The sequence below is a fragment of the Dreissena polymorpha genome, chromosome 6 (assembly GCF_020536995.1).
Source record: "Dreissena polymorpha isolate Duluth1 chromosome 6, UMN_Dpol_1.0, whole genome shotgun sequence".
Classification (NCBI taxonomy): domain Eukaryota; kingdom Metazoa; phylum Mollusca; class Bivalvia; order Myida; family Dreissenidae; genus Dreissena; species Dreissena polymorpha.
Genome location: NC_068360.1, coordinates 64,865,483 through 64,886,646, shown reverse-complemented (window position 1 = coordinate 64,886,646; position 21,164 = coordinate 64,865,483). Strand labels below are relative to the sequence as shown.

The 21,164-nt window shown below is 35.8% G+C and overlaps 1 protein-coding gene and 1 pseudogene across 1 annotated transcript; both read right to left on the bottom strand.

Annotated features, from left to right (window-relative positions):
- LOC127834217 (metalloreductase STEAP4-like) overlaps positions 1-21,164 on the bottom strand; it is a 117,142-nt pseudogene that overhangs the window by 45,776 nt on the left and 50,202 nt on the right.
- On the bottom strand, positions 8,484-10,746 carry LOC127835750 (uncharacterized). The gene is made up of 6 exons (XM_052362188.1): positions 10,593-10,746; positions 10,042-10,522; positions 9,781-9,913; positions 9,299-9,722; positions 8,790-9,112; positions 8,484-8,690 (listed from the first exon to the last, which is right to left on the bottom strand). Exons 1-6 carry the CDS (start codon positions 10,744-10,746, stop codon positions 8,484-8,486), a joined length of 1,722 nt encoding a protein of 573 aa, XP_052218148.1.

The following is a 21,164-nucleotide window of genomic DNA, read 5'->3' as shown; positions in this document are numbered from 1 at the left end:
GTATGGGTATGCTTTTGATTAGTGTGTAGTACTTTAGAAAATTATTTGAAGGTATTCCGTATAAGTAGCATATATTATCAAAAGAGTAGAAATCCTTAATTCTATAGTCATATAATTGGTCGACATATTTAATGCTTCGTTCAAACCAATCTTTATAGAAAAACGTCTTATTGTTTGAAGTTATGTCTTTATTGTTCCATAAAATTGTTTTACTGCTGGTTTGGGTTTCTAAGTTATGAGTGACATCACTCCACGCTGATAGAACATCAGACAGAAATATGTTTTCGTTTGCAATTTCATGTAAGATAGTATTGCTGATGTTACATTCAAAGAGTAAGGAGTCACCATATTTTTTTTAGGATATTCTGGTAGAATAATATCCATTTACTCGTATTGGTATTATCTAGGTATCTTTTAACCCAGTTGCATTTGACTGCATTCAAGAATGAGTCAATGTTCGTTAATTGGATACCTCCATTTTCTACAGATTGAATTAACTGAGTTCTTTTTATTTTATCAGGCTTACCATCCCATATGAAGTTAAATATTGCTAATTTTATATCGTTAATAACATCATTTGTTGGATTTGGGAGAACTGTTAATACATATATTAATTTAGGAAGTGCAAACGTTTTCAATACTGTGTTTTTTCCGATAAGTGTAAGTTTACGATGATGCCATGATTTTAAGCAGTTTTTAAATTTCTGTAATTTAGGTAGTATGCTTTTAAGAACTGTATCCTTTTCATTATTTGTGAAAGTAATTCCTAACGTTGTGGCTTCATCGGAAGTCCAATTATATTTCATTTCTTTTTTATATAGAACATTACTTTGTTTTAATTTACCTACTCGTAGCACAGTACATTTACTTTTGTTTAGTTTTAGACCCGATGTCATTCCGTAAAGGGTTAGCGACTCTATTAGGTTATGGAAAGAATCGTAATTGTCGTTTAAAAAGTAAGTTGCATCGTCAGCAAATAGGGATTGTTTGATTTCTTCGTCAGGTTCTTGTGATATGCCTTTTATGTGTTTATTTGATTGTATGTGATGTGATAGATACTCGATGCAAATAATAAATAGCGATGATGAGAGTGGACATCCTTGTCGAACCCCCCGTTCGATGTTAAAACTGTTTGAAAAGAAGCCATTGTTAATGATTATACTATTAATATCGGTATAGAAAAGTTTGACCCATTGAATGAGACTTTCACCAAAGTTCATATTTTCTAAGCAGGAGAACATAAATGAATGATTAAGCGAATCGAATGCCTTTTCAAAGTCTGCAAAGAATATTAGACCAGGACTATTTGAATTGTTGAAATAGTTTATGCATTCTTGGATAAGACGAACGTTTTCACCAATGTAACGTCCTTTTATGAAACCAGATTGAGATTTTGAAATAATTGATGGTAATATTTTTTTTATTCTGTTTGCTATACTTTTAGTTGCAATTTTATAATCATTGTTTAGTAAACTAATTGGGCGCCAGTTTGATAAGGATTCTAAGTTTTTTCCAGGTTTTGGAATAAGTGATATGATACCTTGTTTTTGTAGCGTAGTTAAGTTTTCATTGTTAAATGAATAGTTAAGTGAATTAATTAGATGTGTTTTTATATCATTCCAGAATATTTTATAAAATTCGATTGTAATGCCATCAGATCCTGGGCTTTTGTTATTTTGCATTTCTTTTAGGGCTAATCCACAATCATATTCATTAATCAATCCGTCGCACAGTTGTTTTTCCTCCTGGTTTAAAGCGTGATGTGTATTTTTAAAAAGGGTGTTATTTTCAACATTTTTTCGTTTATAGAGGGTTTCGAAAAATAAACGTTGTTCTTCTAGTATTTGAGTTCTGTTTGTTATATCTTTGCCATTGACTACTAATTTGTGTACAGTTTTTTGTTCACTTCTACGTTTTTCAATGTTTGCGAAATATTTTGTGTTTTTTTCATTGTGTTCAACATGCTGAGCACGCGCTCTTAGTATTATTCCATTGAGATGTGTATGATAGATTCCATCTAATATTTGTTTTTTTAATGTTATTTCATTTTCAATGTCGGTGGTATCATTTGTGTTTGTTTGGTGCAATTGTTTTTCAAGTGTTTCAATGGTTTTGATGGTTTCAGTTTCAAGTTTGTGTGTTTCTTTTTGTTTAAATGATGTGTATCTAGTTGTTGTGTTGCGTATATTTCCTTTAATTACTTCCCATAAGGTGTTTGGGTTTGCATCTTTATTATTTTGAACTGTATTTAATATTTCCTGTTTTATTTGTGTTTGATATTGTGTATCTAATAAGATGCTGTTGTTAATTTTAAAGTATCCTGGGCCTCTTTCAGGTTGTATATTGTGCAGTTTAAGTTCAACTAGAGAGTGGTCAGTCATGAATCCTGGTTTTATGTTACATGTGTCAATAATGTTGCAAAGAGATTCAGATATTAAAAAATAGTCTAATCTACAAAATATTGTTGGTTTTGTGTTTGAGTGCCAGGTGAATTTGCTTTCGTTTGGATATATTGTACGCCAGATGTCTATCATATTGTAGTTTTCAATTATGTTATTTAAAATGTTTCTATTTTTAGGATGAGTATAAAGGTTTCCATTCTTTTTGTCTAATAATGGGTTAAGAACAGTATTAAAATCACCACCGATTATAATGTTTTTATCTTGGTTATTAATTATAAAGGATTGTAATGTTTCATAGAATGTGGAATCATCTATGTTAGGGCCGTAAACATTAATTAATGTTAATTCTGTTTCGTGTATTTTGATATATATACTTGCTTGTCTGCCAATTATTATTTCGTTAAAGTTATTGACTGTGATCCCTATATTATTTTTTATCAGAAAGGCAATGCCTTGTTTATTAGTATGTTGTCCACTAAGATAGATGTCTCCGTCCCATTCATCTTTTAAGGTTTGTGCTAAAGTATGTGTCAAGTGACTTTCTTGTAGTAGGCATATACTATATTTTTTTTTCGTCTAACCATTTGAAGATTTTAATGCGTTTGTCTTTATTGTTTAGCCCTTTTACGTTCAAAGTGCATAATTTAATCATTTAAAGAGAGGGAGGGTGTGTAAATATTATTATGTGGGTTTGTCCAGTAAGTTTCTATTTTAAAAATGTCCGTGCATACATACAAAATTAGAAAACAAAAATTAAAGATCCAAAAATATGAAGATTCTATAGACGTGAAGAAGTGAAAAGAAATAATGACAGAAGGAAGAAAAATGAGCTGTAAAATATGAATCCCAAAACAGGTATCTTGGAGCAATATATATAATACAATATTCATAACTTTCAGCTTCTGCATGTTTAGACACAAACAATTCAGCAACTTAAACACAAACATACAGTATAAGAACAAGATAACAAAAAGTACAAAAGGAGGCTTAAGGTATAATGAATGATTGTGGTTGCAATCAAACATAGGGGCTTATTTACATTAAAATACATGATTTACAACATATGAAAATATATTATATGTAATTTTATGGGTAATGTATTATGTATGGTGAAACATAAACATGTGACAAACAAACTACTGTCTTCATAATTCACACAAATAAAACCCGAATGCAACAATGTATGATGGTTCATTTTATTTCTACTTTTCATATGTTTATAATTTAAATAATTATTAATTAAGCAATAAAGTTGGATAGTTTGGAAAAATCTACACTTAAATATACTTATTACAAATACATTTGAGCTAAACATATATTTATGGAAAGAAAAAAACATCACCAGATATATTAAATTAAGGATTTTCATCAACATTCGTGTATTGCAGATATCAATTATATTCATTGAAAACATTTGGTAAGAAAGAAAAAACACATCCCTAAAATGAAAGAATTTTCATTGACATTCATATTTCTAATAATTAGAACATTTCGCAATAATTTTTTATATGGAGAGCTCACTTAATCCAGACTTACTTATTTCACAAAAACTGCACTTACACATACTTTTTACACATGTACACGTGTTAATCATATAATTAATGAAAGGATACATATCTCAGATAATAAGAGTTTTCATCAACGTTCACTTGTTGCAGATATCAATTACATTCATTTATAGACATGACAATATTTAAAATATGTATCAAAACTTATTTATGTTCTAAAATATGTGTCCTTTACAGACTCTTATTTCAAACATTAATAAAGAAAATGAACAAGTCCGGTTGAATAATTAACCATTGTGATAAACTGCGTATGTTGTAAAGAACAATTACATTCATATCTATCTTTACATCTGAGATATAGTATACAAGAAAAGGCTAGTTTACAATAGTTGTAGTTCTTACCACTCACAGTAGAATTATAAGCATAGAGTAGTTTTAAAGGAGCCAATATAAGAACATGTAGTTTTATCTTGTCAAGCTTACATGTATAAAGGAAAATAATCAATGTGATCAGATAAACCGTTAAAATATAATTATAAGGATGTTTAATTTTCAATAATTTAAGAGCATCAGTAGAAATTGCAATTTACAATATTTTTTTTCTTTAAAGAGCAATAAATTGTTTGTAATAGACCCATACGGATAGGTATAGGGATAACAATCATAAAATGTGCAACACAATCCTCTGTGCCAGAGTATGGAACATAATAAAAACAAGTACAATCATAAAATGTGCAACACAATCATCTGTGCCAGAGTATGGAACATAATAAAAACAAGTACAATCATAAAATGTGCAACACGATCATCTGTGCCAGAGTATGGAACATAATAAAAACAAGTACAATGTCTGTATTTACATTGAATACAATAGTTTCTGACTTTCAAAAAGGATGTAATTTAGTTCAATAGTTCCCCTGTAATGTTTGTACATCACTATGTAGGGTAGGTTTATTAATGCATACATTATCCACAAATCTTAATGCAGCAACCAGTTAATAACATGGGAATATTTACTGTTGATTATGACATTTGATGTGTAATTTACATAACCTTAGTTCATACATCTTCACATATTTTAAAATTAATGGGATTAGTATTTTAAACTAGATAAGGACTATGTTCTGCACTGTATTATTGCATAAGTGCTATATGGTCATGCTAAAAATAGAAAGTATGATTCTATAGTCAATTTTTCAATCCAACAGGTGATTTTATAGTTAGTATCTTTATTTACTTATGTGATTGCTGCTTTCAATTAATCGTAGTTTTTGGTAAAGGCTATATGGTCATGCTAAAAATAGAAACTATAAATCTATAGTCTATTTTTTTTTATCCAGCCGGTGATTATATAGTTAGTATCTTTATTTACTTGTGTGATTTCTGCTTTCGATTAATCAATTGCTAATTTCTACAAATTTAGACATAAATTGTTTTGTTTTTTTGTTTTAGAAAAAAAAATGTATTAATGTCTTTTTTTTAAAGTTATATGATTATTCCAAAGATTAGGTTAAGGTGTTTGTTAAACATCTACGTACATAAATGTAAGAAGATAACAACACAAACGGGTTCAACATAGAACAGATTAAAGCTAAAAATGCGCTGTTTTGGTTTTACATGTAATATAGATGTACAGTCATAAAATTAGAAACATACCACTTATGCAAGTAATGTTCATTTCTCCGGGTGTCCGCTCACGCCATTTCTTCTATATTGCCTGAAGCTTTCGATAACATCATTCACATTGTCATATATGTCGAATTTGATTCGCTCACCGGCAACAGTTTGTCCATATACCGCCCCATTAAAATACCACGCACTGTCAATATTTGGATGCAGAAGAAGCCTGTTGATTAAGCCCTGGTTCGGTTTCGTGACATCGTCAACCAGCTTGTAACCGTTGCTCTTCATTGGAGCCCGTTTCCGCATGATGGCAGATTTCGCAGAGTTGTTGCGTAGCTTTATAAGTACGGGGCGAATCTGCCCCCTCTTGGTAGGGATACGGTGCAATGCCACTATATCTATTGGTTGAAGGTCAACTTCCGTGTGGGTCTTCAGAATTTGTCCTACAATTTTTGCAAGTGTTATTTCATTTTCTTCTTTAGCTTCTGGTATATTGAGGATTTTTATGTTGTTTTTCCTCGAATATTGTTCGTTGTAGTTTGCCTTTTTATGTGAAGTTTTACTCATGCCATAGGTTTTTTCAATTTGCTCATTTATGGTTTTGTTTTTGATCTCATTGGTCTTTTCCAGATGTTCAATTTTTTCTCTTAGGCTTTTATTTTCGAAATCTAGGCTGTCCATTTTGGATTGCATATCATTTACTTTTTCGTTGATCATTTTTTCAATTTTTGTGTGTGTGCTGTGTTCAAGGTTTTTCATAAGATTTGTGACTGTGTTCATTATCAGCTGTTCAACTTCATCTTTTTTTAGCATGCCTTTGACATCATCCCTTAAATTTGTAATTCCCTCATTCATGACTTGAAGTTGTACCTGTATTGAATTCAGTTCCTCCATACTTGAGTTACTGTTATCACTATTGTCTGGCCTGTATTTTTTGACAGCAGGCTTTGTCTGTGGCTTAGTCCCCGTGAAACTAAGTTTTGGCTGGTTTTTTGTTGTCTCGTTGCTCATGGTTTAATTGGTACAAGTACAGTTTTTTTTTAAGTAGATAATTGATAATCACTATAGTCAATGGTTATAATCCTTTTGTAATCCTTTTACACTCTGTTGATGTTTAGGGGTTTTGTCCAGGTGAAATTTGATGTTTGTCCTACAGGTAAACACTCAGGTGTCACAAAAATATTTAAATCTTTTGATATCTACTTCTTCAAACTACTATTTTATCACATAACTTTTCCAGGTTTTCACTTTTTTACAGCATCTATTAGTACTTCATGCACATGTTGCACTATAAATTACTACTTTTACTCCACTATATGCATGTATTTTAGTGCTTTTTTGAAGAGCAAATTTATCCACACATCTCTCCAAGATGACCTTGACCTCCATATTGACTTATTATAAGTAATTTCTCATTTTATAACAATACTTTGAATGTCTGCTTCAAGTCATAATTGTTTTCAGGGTCGTACAAGATAAATCCATTGACAAAAAAATGTAAAAAATATAATAAAAACAAGACTTTGTAATTTAAAATAATTCGTTTTCAAGTTAACCTTATTTGAGGGTGGATAGAAATAAGATATCCAATTACCAAAAATAAAACCTCAGTCTGTTTAATTTACAAGTCAGTGCAGTTCATGAAGTCTAACTGGGAGTATTGTTACATTCATGGATGTATTATCCGTTTGAAAGGTATCATACTATCCTATAGTGTACAACTCCAAATATTATACTCCGTTCAGCTGCTGGGCTCAGTCTCTGAATAGCCACTTGTCTCTCCCTGCCAGTAGTTCCTACTGCTGTCATCAGCCTGTGCACGGACTGCGAACAGAACCCTCTAACGCCAACTTCCACGGGAAATAGCCAAGAACGCCAGCCTTGTTGCTTGCACAGATCCATGAGTTCTGTGTACTTTGCCTTCTTCCGCTCGTAGGCCTCTTCACATCTTGCCTCCCATGGTACTGTCAGCTCTATGGTGACGAGCTTCTTTCCTGTCTCTTACCACAGTACATTATCTGGCCGAAGGGTCGTCTGAACCACGTTTGGGAACACAAGCCTTCTACCAAGGTCAACTTCCATCTTCCAGTCTCTCGTGCCATCGAGAATTGATGCTTTTGTTGGTTTCTGTGTCTTCATGGTCTCACCCGATTTGACGAAAGCGATGTGCCCATGGCGGGGGTAATTACCACGTTCCTTCTTTCGTTCCTTCTCTAGCCGGTCAGCCAACTCTCTGAGGACCAAGTCATGCCTCCATCTATATCTTCCCTGTGTCAGTGCTGTAGTACAAGATGACAGGGCATGCTCTAGGGTGCCTACTCTGTCACACAGGCTGCATTTTGGATCTTCTGCGAGTCCCCATCGGCACAAGTTCGCTGGGGATGGGAGTAGGTCATGGACAGACCTGAGAAGAAAGGAAAACCGAAAAGGCTCATACTTCCAGATGCCTCCCCAGGTCAACTTCCTGTCTGCGGTTTCACATGTGGTCCATGCTCCCTGCGCTCCCATTTCTACAGCCCTTGCTTGTCTGGCATTTTCTTATGCTCTCCTGACCTCAGACTGGATCCTCGCACGCCTCTCTTTCTGGTCTGATCGGCTCCACAGTACTACCTTTCTCGCACCAATTCCTTCACGTCCAACAGCAGTCACTCCGACAATGTCTTTGTGCTTGAGCGCGTTCTCTGCCTGGCTCACAGACTCTGTCGCTGACCATTTCCTGCTCGTTCGGGTTTGGATCTTGCCTCCCGGATGAGCTCAAGGTCAACACAAGTCTTGCTTTTGCTGTCTTGAACTCTTCTACCAGTGAAGATAGCGGGAGCTGTAACTTGTTGCTCTTCCCGTAGAGTCCAATACTGGTAAAGCTGGGTGGAACTTCTAGCCACTTTCTGATGTGTCGATTAGTGGTTCTCTCCAGGGCTTCCACTGTTGTGCTGGGTACCTCGTAAAGCATCTACGGCCAGATTAGTCTTGGGAGCAGTGCGTGCTGGAAGAGCCAAACTTTGAACTTGCCGGGTAGTCCGCAGCGGTCTATCTTCTTGAGACCCTCCTCTACCTGTTGCTCTAACTTCTTGACATTGTCGCGATCTTGTAGGCTTGAATCAAACCACTTGCCCAGGCATTTATTTGGACTTGTGACTATGGAAGGAATCTCTTCGTTCTGTACGTAGAGTTTGAACCTCTATGTTGCCTGTCCTTTCTTTATGACGATAGATCTGGATTTTGCTGCTTTGAACTTCATTCTTCCCCATGAAGCAACATCCGTCAGGGCTGTCAACATCCATCTAGCTTGGACATGTGTTGTTGTCGTCAATGTGAGGTCATCCATGAAGCCTCTGCTCGATGGGAGATAGATTCCTGACTCTGTCTTTGGTCCACGTGTCTCTCGTTGGGCAGCATTTATCAGCAGGTTCATCCTCATGATGAAGAGCACCACGGAAACTGTGTAGCCAATAACGATTCCTTTCTCCAACCTCTGCCATCTGGTTAACTGGTCACCAACTGTAAACCGGAGCTTGATTCCATCCAGGTAACTGGTGATGATTTTCTGTATGTGGCCGCCCACATGGTAGTGTCGGAGCGCTGTATAGATGAGCTGGTGTGGAATGGATTCGTATGCGTTGGCCAAGTCGAGCCAAACTACAGTGAGATCTTTCCTCCCTTTCTTTGCCTCACTTATTAGGTGTGTGATAGCACTGGTGTGCTCTATACAGCCGGAGAAACCGGACACTCCTCCCTTCTAGACCGAAGTGTTAATGTATGCGTTGCCTGTCATGAAAGATGTAAGTCTTCTTGCAAGGATGGCGAAGAATATTTTCCCCTCGACGTTGAGCAACGAGATCGTTCGGAACTGGTTGACCGTCTTGTAATTGTGTTCCTTTGGTGTAAATATCCCCTCTGCCTCTTTCCAAGCCTCTGGTACATCCCCCTTCCTCCAGACTTCTTTGAGAAGCCTCCATAAATGCTTGAGAAGCAGTGGGCACATCTTGTACACTTTGTACGGGATGGCATTGGGTCCTGGCGCTGAGGCAGCTCTGGCCTTTTTCACAGCTTCCTTCACCTCGCCTAGCGTTGGTTCCGTCGCATTCAGCTGTTTTTCGGGTTGCTTCGCTGGATCTATTCGGTTGCAGTCTCCTAGCACGTCCTCTCGATTGGGGTCAGAATGGGCCACATGAAGGTTGTTCTCTTCTTCCTATAGTAGAGTTTCCAACTTTCTTGACCTTTCTTTGTCGAGAAGAGATCTGCCAAACTTGTTTGGGTTGGCTGTGAAGGCTGCCCTCTTCTTTGCCCGTTCCCGTGTCTTTCTTTTGCTGTTTTCGGCTTTCCGTAATGATATCATCTGTGACCGAACTGTATCTCTGAGCAGTGTAAGTCCAATCCTCTCTGTGGGTGAACTAGCACAGTACCTTCGTCTCAGCTGCTTGAGTTCACGTCTCAAGTTCTGAATGCGGACTTGCCGCCTGTTTGGTATTGGAGGTTCCTTTCGCACTCTCTACTCTTCTAGTCCAAACCTCTCCTTGCCTACTGAATATATCAAGGTTGTGAGGGTGGACAGCTTCCGGTCTACTGGTCCTTGCATGGATGCTTCGAGGATGTTATCTAGGTCCTCGTCCAGTTGGGTCCATGATGTCTTGTCTGAAGCCTTGGGCCACTTTATCCTTGGTTTCCTGGTTCTAGTGGCAGTGTCTTGCTGTGTTCTATCTGGACCGGTCGCCTGGCTTGCTTCAGGGCTGCTTTGAGTCTGTAAGAGCTCTAAAAGGGGGTCCTCGTCCTCCTCAAGATTTCGGAAGGCATCCTGTGGGGTCTCCTTGACTGAGAGTTCTTCAGTACTGTGGGTTGAATCCAGACTGGAGTACTCCTGCGTCTCACTAGCCAAGATGGCTAAGCGCTGTCCTTGTGACCTCACACGTTGACAACCTGATTTCCCGTGGTGAATGCGTAGACCGTGTTGGTTCTTGCACACCTTTCCGCACTTACAAGTGACCGATACATCTGTAATCATAGTCGGTTGGGCAGGCCGTGTCGATTCCTTTTAATCCGTCCATGTGAGTCTATCATCCACCCCCCTCTCGGTAGACGCTGGCGGTTTCTTTCGTTTGTGGAGTCTGTAGCTGTTTGTTGGGTGTCCCCTCTCGAAGACTGCATTTCGGGATGCTACCCCTAGTGCCCCTGTTCCAGTCTGTTCCTGGCGCCATCTGTCTCTCCAGCGTCACCATTTTGTTATTGGTTGTCATCCAGTATTTCCTAGAAGTCACTGGTATCTCCAGATATTGTATTTGTTTAAATACAGTCTAACCAATCTGTGCTTCGTTGTAGACTGCTCCTCTACCAACATCATCAGCATGGATGCCGCCGTCTTAGAATGTTTCGGCCCTTTTAATTCCATGAACATTCTGATTGCGGTGGGCCCACAGTGATGATCAGTCACTGCGTGTTGGTTGATTGCCTCCAGTTCTTCTCCTCTCGCCTTAGCCACAGCCAGCTTGATGCCCGTTCAGCTGCTTGGCTCAGTCTCTGAATAGCCACTTGTCTCTCCCTGCCAGTAGTTCCTACTGCTGTCATCAGCCTGTGATCGGACTGCGAACAGAACCCTCTAACGCCAACTTCGACGGGAAATAGCCAAGTACTTCCGCTCGTAGGCCTCTTCACATCTTGCCTCCCATGGTACTGTCAGCTCTATGGTGACGAGCTTCTTTCCTGTCTCTGACCACAGTACAATATCTAGTCGTAGGGTCGTCTGAACCACGTTTGGAAAAACAAGCCTTCTACCAAGGTCAACTTCCATCTTCCAGTCTCTCGTGCCATCAAGAATTGATGCTTTTGTTAGTTTCTGTGTCTTCATGGTATCATGAACAAGAACACATTGCAACATGCACATAATACATTATTTACAAGAACACAGCACAAAAGCGTAAACAAGAATATCTGATCAACCATATAAAAGACTTTGAACACCATAGATCCAAACTAATAGTCGTCGGAGAAATTGTATATGCCTTTCGGGTCATTCTTGAAAAGGACCCAATTGTTTGGCATGTTTTCTTCAAAACTGATCCCGAGTTTAAACAAAAGTGTCAATGCTTTACTGATGTAGTTTAGTAATCTAGAATACATGTCTTTCAACAAAAACTATTCCGATTCCGAGTTTATGAATTGCGTGCTGTTTGAACAACTTGGACCCTTACATTCACCGCAAGCAATGGAGCATTCGAGTCCAGTTTTCATAAATGTGCACCTTTTCGAGTCACAATTCTGCTTACATTCACACCAGATTATGTTGAAAAGTTTTCAGGAGCAACCTGGATATCGGTCTTTATATGTACAAGATTGTCCTGTACTTTTTCCCAACACAAATATGCTAGTTCAAGTGTTGATTCCTTACGAATCCACTCCTACATCTGCTGTGCTAAATGTTTGTTCTTTAAAGGTTTACCATTTCAAAACATTGTAGCCAAAGTGCAGCTGTTGGATTTTTTGAAATTGCTAGTTTATATTTTTGGAAGGATGTGTACATTTCCTCTAAAACCCTATTGCTTTAGACGGACTTAAGTAAATTTGCCTAGAAACAAGCTTCTCGTACAAATCAACAAGATCGTCTCTTGATTCATTACAAGCAGAATACTGTCTCCAATAACTAATTTCAATCTGAGCCTGACATAAGCTAACCGATACAACCAAAGTCAGTCATAATACAATAAAAAAACATCAAATCATACGAGAATACCTTTGAGGAGACTTGTGTCGTTTTTATTGCATATTAGTTGGACCGCTTTTTAATACAATCGCTGATCAAAGGTTACGATAGCAGATTGTTCATTCTCGCATGCATACTTGTTGACAAAGGATAATGTAGTGTAAATACATAACATACTACATGGGTCCATGTCTATCATTGGTAAAATACACCTGAAGATTTTTCATGAAAATCTCTCTTTCTCACCATTTGCATTAAACCTGCTACTAACAGCGGCAAAGTACCGGTATTTGTAAACGAAACAATCTTAGAACCAGTGTCAGTCACCTTTAATGTTGTCAAATCTGCGAATGTAACAGGTGGTTTTTGACCTTCTGGCTGTCTGTAAAAATAAACATCAATATTCCGGCAGCAATAGGTTCCTCAGCTGAGACTGCGATCTGTTTGATAGGTGTATAACCAAAGTTTCCCCAAGGTAACACATGCTACCAGACCCATACCATGAAAGATATATATTATGGCCATCAAGTGTTCTAAGACTATGAAATACATTTTCTGCTTCATACTGTATATACATGTCCGTTTGGAAACAGTTTATATATGTGTTATTATCATTTGCAGCACTTGCTTCAAACTTCTGAGCAAGAATAACAGAAGCACAAACTATTCAAAATATCAATTACCGGTAGATATTTTGAAGCATAGTGATAGAGCAACTGAACACTAAGTCCTAAATGCAAAGGGCAAAGAACCGACTTTGGCGGGCTGCACGCATGATAGCTAGTCCTAATGAACATATTTTTATATAACAATCCTTTGCGCTAAATAAATCTTGTAAAAAATGCACAATTCTATGTGGCATAATCTGTGTATTCATACCAACAGTTTAAATCACATCTGGATTTGGATACACAAAATAGTTTTATCTGTATAAGCTGTCTTTAAATCATTACTGAAAAGCTTTGCTGCTGCTTTCAAAAGTTTCATTTTGTTTCTTTATAAGGATCGTCACATATTATTGCACTATACAAACCATGAAGTATTAATGCTGCAGTATTTTTCGATGTTTTGTTTGCCATTTATCTATATTATAATCGCAGATTCCTCAAAATATTCGTCCAATCTATGTTCATTGTATTGAGATCTATAAGCTTTATCACCACATATTTTCTTCAGTTTGTCTGTAAAGTCATAAATAGTTATTTGTTTATCCCCATTTCCATTTAAACAGTCAACTGTTTTCATGCGTCGGCGTCTCTTGGTCTTCCTTAGGATGTCTTGTATTTTGTTTTCAGGTGTTCTTGTTGGAAGTAGACAGGAATTGCCTTATTGGTTCTGAAATTGATATTGCACATTTGACGGTACACGGCATCTGCAGCTGCTGCTGTCAAGTCGGATACAATTTCCAAACGTGAACGAAAGGCAGCAGCCTAATCATCTTTGTTTGATTCACAGATTCTTGAAAAGTCCTCTGAAAGTCGATACAGCATGACCGCTTTTTTTCTTAATACATTTTGCCGGCTAAACAAAACAAGCAGTGTTCTTTAAAAAATAAATGAATAAAGTTTTGATCTTGATGCCATACATTCAGATTGTTGGTTCTTCTGTTATTCATCCTGCGAAATTATATTTTGATTACAATACTAATTTCTACATTCCACATGAATGAACTGACCGGGTCTGTCAAATATGGTATAACTTTTGGGGTTTTCTTGCTCCGTTTCTCGAACTGCACCATTTTTCTGTAAGCTTTGCTGCTTATTTGCATCGTCTATACAGATGTTGCAAATTATGCACAGTTCCTTGTTACTGGACATTCTGAAATAAGACAAAAACGTGTAGACATATAATACAAAAACCCTCAAACTTCTAATTATAATAATTCAGAACCAGTTTTGTCAATTTTGTTCTAGCGAAAGTTAAATAACAAAAGAGTTATGGCTTGAAAAGGGTACCGTAGTTTCTGTTTTTTCTCGCCACCGCTATAAATCGATTTTTCAATAGAGAAAAATAGCTTTAAAAATCAAAAACATAATATAACGACATGTGAAGAAGAAATATGACACAAAACACAAAAGGAATGATTGAAGCTTCTTTTTTTAATCGATACATTCTTTTTATTATTATTTTTAGATTGTCATCAATGTGAAAACTCGAAAACACATTACATTTTTCATTTACGGACATTCTGCACCGTTAAAACCTGTATGCGCTTAAATACAAATTATTGAATAAAATATATTGATTGACTTACTTTTCTCATTCGAATTAGTCCATAAGTCGATGCGGCTAATTCCGTACGGGCGTCTAATTTGGTACACTTTTAATTTATTGTTTATATCTTCTTAGTTTGATTACACAACACATTACGCGAGCATTGCCGATGACGTAACTGTCTTAATCCGATTGGCTTCATACGTGTTTGGCGCGAAATTTTAAAATTCCCGCTTTCTCCCGCATTATCAGCAAGCGCTCAGAAACGACAACTCCAACTGTAATAAGATTATCTTTGTTGTTATGAATTGTGTGCGAGGTTGTCTGTTAAAAATAATTGTATGAAATATTGTTTCTTTCTTTTTAAGCTAAAGATAAATGTTAAAATCGTATTATTGTTTAAGTAATATGTAAAATAAAAGTGTACGAGATTACCCGCATAAATTTTTACCAGTAGAAGTTATGTGCGGGTAATTTCGTACGCCTTTAAACGAAAACAAAATTGATTAAAAGGTCGATATATCTATTAATTTTTTTGGAATGAAAAAAGGTGTTTTAAATGATTGTACAGAAAAGAAATGTTATATACAATTTTCCGGCTTTTAAGAAGTTATCGAAACCCACGACGTATCGATCAAATGCAGACGATGCTATTTGTGTGTAGATTTACGGAAGTCGAGACGGCTCACACAATATCTTTTAAATTTATTTTAAAAAAATCATTTTCGGTACTAAATAAGGAAAAAACATGTTGTTTTGTTTTGGTATTCATTAAATAACATTGGCATTATGATGTTATTTTAATGTAAATCTTGATGTTAATCAATTGCAATATGAAATGAAACTTTTACGAAAATTTCCAAATTTAAGGATAAGAATACAATTTAACTTAAGATGCTTCTGGAATACGACCCCTGATGTTGACAAAATATACACAAGATAGCACTGTGTGGGAATTGTTCATAAATAATTTAGCCTCGCTCTGTGAAAATGGGTTTTAATGCATGTGCGTAAAGTTTTTTCCCAGATAAGCATGTGCAGTTCGCACAAGCTATTCAGGGACGACACTCTTCGCCTACAATGGGTTTTTGTAAAATAGAGACTTTCTGTAAACGAAAAATACCATTAAAGAGGAAAGTGTCGTCCCTTAATTAGCCTGTGCGGACTGCACAGGCTAATCTGGGACGACATTTTACGCACATGCATTTAACCTTATTCTCACAGAGTGCGGCTCAATTATTTTCAAAAATGTTAAATATACTATTTCACAATGGACCTTACTGATCTCGTCTAAATTTTGTTAATGAGAGCGAGAGCCATTTTTGTTATTAAATTATTCACGAATATTAATAAACTCGCAAAAATGCTCCGTTTTAGGCCAATCGGCTTCATGATCCTAACTATCGTCACCAAAAAGGTCATATATGAACGTCTAAAAAGGGCTATCAGTGTATTAACTACACGGTAACCCGTTCTTGCGCGATGTAAGATAGCAAGTTTAGAGCATATCAAATTCATAGAATCTATACAGTGGCTTGACATATCTGCTTGTGATACAGAATCGCTAGAAAAAGCCAATGAGGTAGATGAGATCGTCTGCGAAATATCATACTGTATCATGCATAACTAAAAAATATCTACATAAATTTCCACGCAAATAAAAACCGTCAGACCACACTAACTGAATGGTACATAAGAACGACAGCGACAAAGACGTAAACATATGCAAGAATTTTTTTTTTTAACTCAACGCATTCTAATTTGCTTTACAGTGCATATTAACTTTTAAGCTGCATTCTTTCACTTAATTTACTACTAGAAATATCCATAACCTATTGTTCAAGAAATTAATTGGTTTATACAATTCTTCCAACAGCACCTTGTCTGATTTTAACGCATGGATATTCAGATCAATCTCTTATTTAAGTCACGACTTTTATTTATGAAATAAATCATTGGATAAACTCATGTTCAAATGAGGATCTAGGTGGAGAGCAATTGAATGCAGTGGGCCATGTGTCAATCCAATGATGTTTAATTGAAATAAGGCAAATTACACACCATGCAATAAATCGACTTATTTTGTTGAAAATCGTTTAACGAGAGCCTCATATATTTGATTGGCTGAACATTTTGTGACCCGAAATATCCACATAAATTAGATGAGACATTATCTAATAATGTTCTACTACTTTCGTCAACAACACAAAAAGCAACCTTTCAGGGATATAAGTCTATATATAAGGCATTAGTACCCAAAATTAGAAATGTGATTAATGATTGTGGTCGATTTTAATGTTATATATAACTGAATCTCGTCGCTAGTAATATTGTAAACGTCTTGATAGGCCAATGATATCCGGGTATCGATGACAGCTCAGTGCAGGTAGTTCAGAGCAAGTGACTTTTTACAAAAACGACATACGGAGTATGTATTAATATTGCAATTGTTTTTATTATCGCATGTGTAAATTAGTAACGCTTCTGTGAAGACAATACAAAATGTATGCTTTATATGCTTATTTAATATTTAGATTTCCCCAAAACAAAACGGTGATAATTTTAGTAACGGCTTTTTATGTATATAACTTGCTGAACTTGATAACTGACACGCTTGAATAAGACATACGGGACTGTTCCTTACTCCTTATTCGTATAAAGAATCAGGAAATTTGATCCAACTAAATCTCCATGGGGGATAATAGTGCGTCATTTTAAATATTTACTATTTGTCCTATAAAGTGAGCAACTCAAAACACAATAACAATATTAAAATATTTATTGACACTCTTATGAAGCATATACGTAAACTTCATATTAGACAAAGCAGGTTATGTTATTATCATTTTGTTAGTTAATATTTCAGAACAGTTGGATACTGTCTGGTTTACCTCTAGCCACACCGATCTGGTGACTTTAAAGCGACTAAGAAGCAAACGGTTTGTATTGAGAACGAATGAAGACGGCTCCAAAAGTAAAGAACGGCTACGTCGGCAATCTTACGGCGACTTAAATGGATATATTCAAAGTACTTGCTAAGTCTCCGTGCTCCATGGCTTCTTGGGAAGACCTCAGTACGGTCGCCAAAGGGACGCAGAAGCAACGCAGACTTAACGTCAAGGTCGCAGTACTATCGTAAAAAACACGCAAAGAACGTTGTGTGGACAAATTGACGTCGCCGATTATCAATTTTGCCGACCTCCAATACCTTATGCTTATAAACCGATATCAAAGTCGGTTCAAGACACTTCAATCGTACAAGACAAGCCCTTAAAGGGGCCTTTTCACAGATTTTGGCATGTATTAAAGTTCGTCATTAAATGCTTTATATTTATAAATGTAAACACAGGAACATAACAGCTAGAGTAAAAAAAAGAATACAATAAGTGATGTATTTTATACTTTATATAAACAAACCTCGTAATATCACAAAAAATAACGACAACAACAATACTCTCCAAATTATTAAATCGTTTCGCGTTGCAACGCTTTATCATTTTCGGGTTTTTTAAATCGTCAAAAATGCATATAATGGATATTTTGAGAGCATGCTAAATGTTCAGTATTACTTTTTCCTACGGTGGCACTATGGTGACATCACCGTTCAAAAAAAGAGAAGTCGGGAAAATACAAGTTCTGTTTTCCAGTCACCAAAAAAAAAATAACTCGGGGAAACATAAAATAAGTATGTTTTCACGAGTAAATTTTTTTTTTGGACTCGAGAAAACAGATGTTCTGTTTTCCCAAGTTAATTTTTTTCGAAGACGGGGAAACGGAATTTGTGTTTTTCCGTCTTCTTTTTTTGGAGTCGGGGAAACATAATCGCTATATTGTGCGCACAAGATAATCGGCCAACCACAGACGCGGATTTAATGGAGGGACCGCTGCTAAAACTTCTGGATACTAGGGACGTTTTCATTGGCTGATTATTTGAGGGAACAAGATCGTATCTTGCGTTGATCTGCCGTACATAAGACGGATACCAAATGGTTGGCGCCTGAACACATTGCTATTACTCAAATGTCTCATTTTGAGCTATTTAAAAAAAAAAAAATATTTCAAGTATAAATCGCGTTTACATAACACTGCACATAAGATACCCTTTAAGATTTTAAGTACATTTTTATGTTGTTGGGAATGCATAATGTGGTAAGCTTGTTTATCTTTGCTTTTTTAAAGTATTTACAATGTTGGTAACAGATTTTTTGCAAAACATAATATTTTCTAAAATTTCATTGGTTTTTCATCGACTTATGGAAAAAGTTGTTTGTACGCAGGAGATGCAAACATTTCTATGGATTAAATTAGACATGTATTTTATAATATTCCGGATCTAGGTTCATGACATGGGTGACGGTAGTGCGCGGCAGAGTGTTCTCATCTGCTCTACTTATATGACTCATGTTCTATACACGAATCAACATGATACACCAGTGACGCACTGCCCGAGTTTGCAAACTCAGTACTAAAATTACTTATGTTAAACAAATCATATTTTGCTAACCATTCTTCGTTCATATTACTACAGATGGACAATGTTCATGTCCTTATTGTAGCAAGTAAGGCTTTGCGTTTGATTTCGCTTGTCATATATGCACTTGTCAGCATTGTCCCTTACAGCGTCCATGAATAATTTTTTGTTGAACGATTCTCTGAGCAGTGGACTATATGAGTCGTATTCTGAGAAAACTGGGCAAAATGCATTTGCGTAAAGTGTCGTCACAGATTAGCCTGTGCAGTCCGCACAGGCTAATAAGGGACGACACTTTCCAACTTAATTGGAGTTTTGCTAAGAAGAGACTTCATTTAAACGAAAAATGTCATAAATGCGGAAAGTGTCGGCCCTGATTTGCCTGTGCGGACTTCGCAGGCTTAACTGGCACGACACTTTACGCACATGCATTAAGCCCAGTTTTCATAGAATGCGGCTAAAATGGAAATAATCTTGTGGTTACATACCGGTATCTGTAAACCAAGCGTATTTAAAAATAAATGAGCATCGCTATTTTCGTAATCGAAGGCGAAGGCGATCCTGCATATAACAATATTAACAGATTATACAAGGGATTAAGTTAGGAGGAGGTATTTTGCAAAGCTTGGTCAATTAAAAATTGATCAAAGATATTAAGTGCACTCATATAATGTTTAAAGTAAATACGAAATGTAGAAAAAATAACGAATGCATATAAATACTAACAAAGGGAAAAACTACAATGATCAACTGCTGATGTGTTCAAAAGAAACCAACACGCTTAGTTTGTTCTTTCCTATGATAGCAAAGAAATATAGTTGCTCTTACTATGATAATTCATTGTTTAAGTGCAAATAACAGTGACAGTTATCAATTATTTTTACTGCTCTCTTTGAAAGATGTCAATTCTTTAAATGGACCGTCAACCGCGATTGGCGAAAAAAGAAAAGTTCTAAAATACCGTATTTTTACAATCATTAGTTTATATTGACTAAAATATCACGACTAGTATATTACATTACTTGAAAAAAGTTGTTAAGTTGTCATATTTTCAGTTCATTCGGTAATAAATTTCACTGGGTACAGGTACCATGTAACTACCAGTTAACTATAAATAACGGAAGTGGATTGATAATCAACGTCATGTGGTAAACCCAGGAATGCAAATTGTGCATGCGTAGTGAATGGTGCATATTTTATATATAAAATGATCAATCTACTTGCGTTATTTATAGTGTGTATATCGGTATGTCACCTATTTTTGCGATGTACTTTGGATTTCACATCGCGATATTTTATTACCGAATATACTGAACATATGTACTTGTTTTCGGGTGATTTTGAGTTGGATACCTTGTTATATATATATATATATTTGATAGTGAATTATTTTTTCGGAAAAGTTGAATTTTCGTTATAATATGATAATTTATCATTCAAAATGATGTTTTCACTAATTAATATCATAGCCACACGCTAACCACCTGTGAATTTGCCATAAGAGGTTTAATTGCGATTACAAATTCAAAATGGATAAAATTACAGAATATAAGAAAAGTAAACCAAGGCAATTTCGGAAACATTTTAAGTCAAACACCAATAGATCTAATAATATTCCGTTAGCGGAATTTACATATTATTTTTCGAGGATTAGCTCGGATAGTTGTGTTGCATCGAATTTATAAGTAATTTTAATCTCCCTAATAATTTATATCCTGAATTAGATGAACCGAGAACGGTGCATGAAGTAACAACTGCTGTTAATCCACTTAAACGATTTAAAGCTTATGAAAGTGACAACCGTTTAAACGAATATTTTAAAGACTCTATCATCTCATTTATGTGATTTGTTTAATAATATACTAAATTCCGATTATTTCCGGGACCAGTGGACTGAAGGTATTATACTCACTCTTCATAACAAAAGGTTCAAAATCCGATGTATATAGAGGAATTACATTAGTGAGCTGCTCAAAGTTATTCACGACTGTTAAAAATAAACGTGTTAAAAATATATGTATAAAACATAAAATAATTTCGGACGCCCAATTCGGATTTCAAAAAAAAGGCGGTCCACTACTAACACAATATTTATTTTACATTCTTTAAAATATCATTATTTATTTGAAAACAAACGCTTGTATGTAATTTTTGTCGATATGATGCAATGTTTTGGTACTATTTATAGACACGCTTTATGATTGAAAAGGTTTACATGTGAAATTCAAGGCAAAATAATAAGAATCGTGCGTGAT

What these genes read in the sequence shown, in the direction of transcription:
- LOC127835750 (XM_052362188.1), bottom strand. Translation starts at nt 10,746, where the DNA reads ATGGTGACGCTGGAGAGACAGATGGCGCCAGGAACAGACTGGAACAGG. An exon ending in CAGCGTCTACCGAGAGGGGG is followed by an intron (nt 10,523 to 10,592) that starts GTGGATGATAGA and finishes CTATGATTACAG; the next exon opens with ATGTATCGGTCACTTGTAAG. An exon ending in TGTTGACAGCCCTGACGGAT is followed by an intron (nt 8,691 to 8,789) that starts GTTGCTTCATGG and finishes CTCTACGTACAG; the next exon opens with AACGAAGAGATTCCTTCCAT.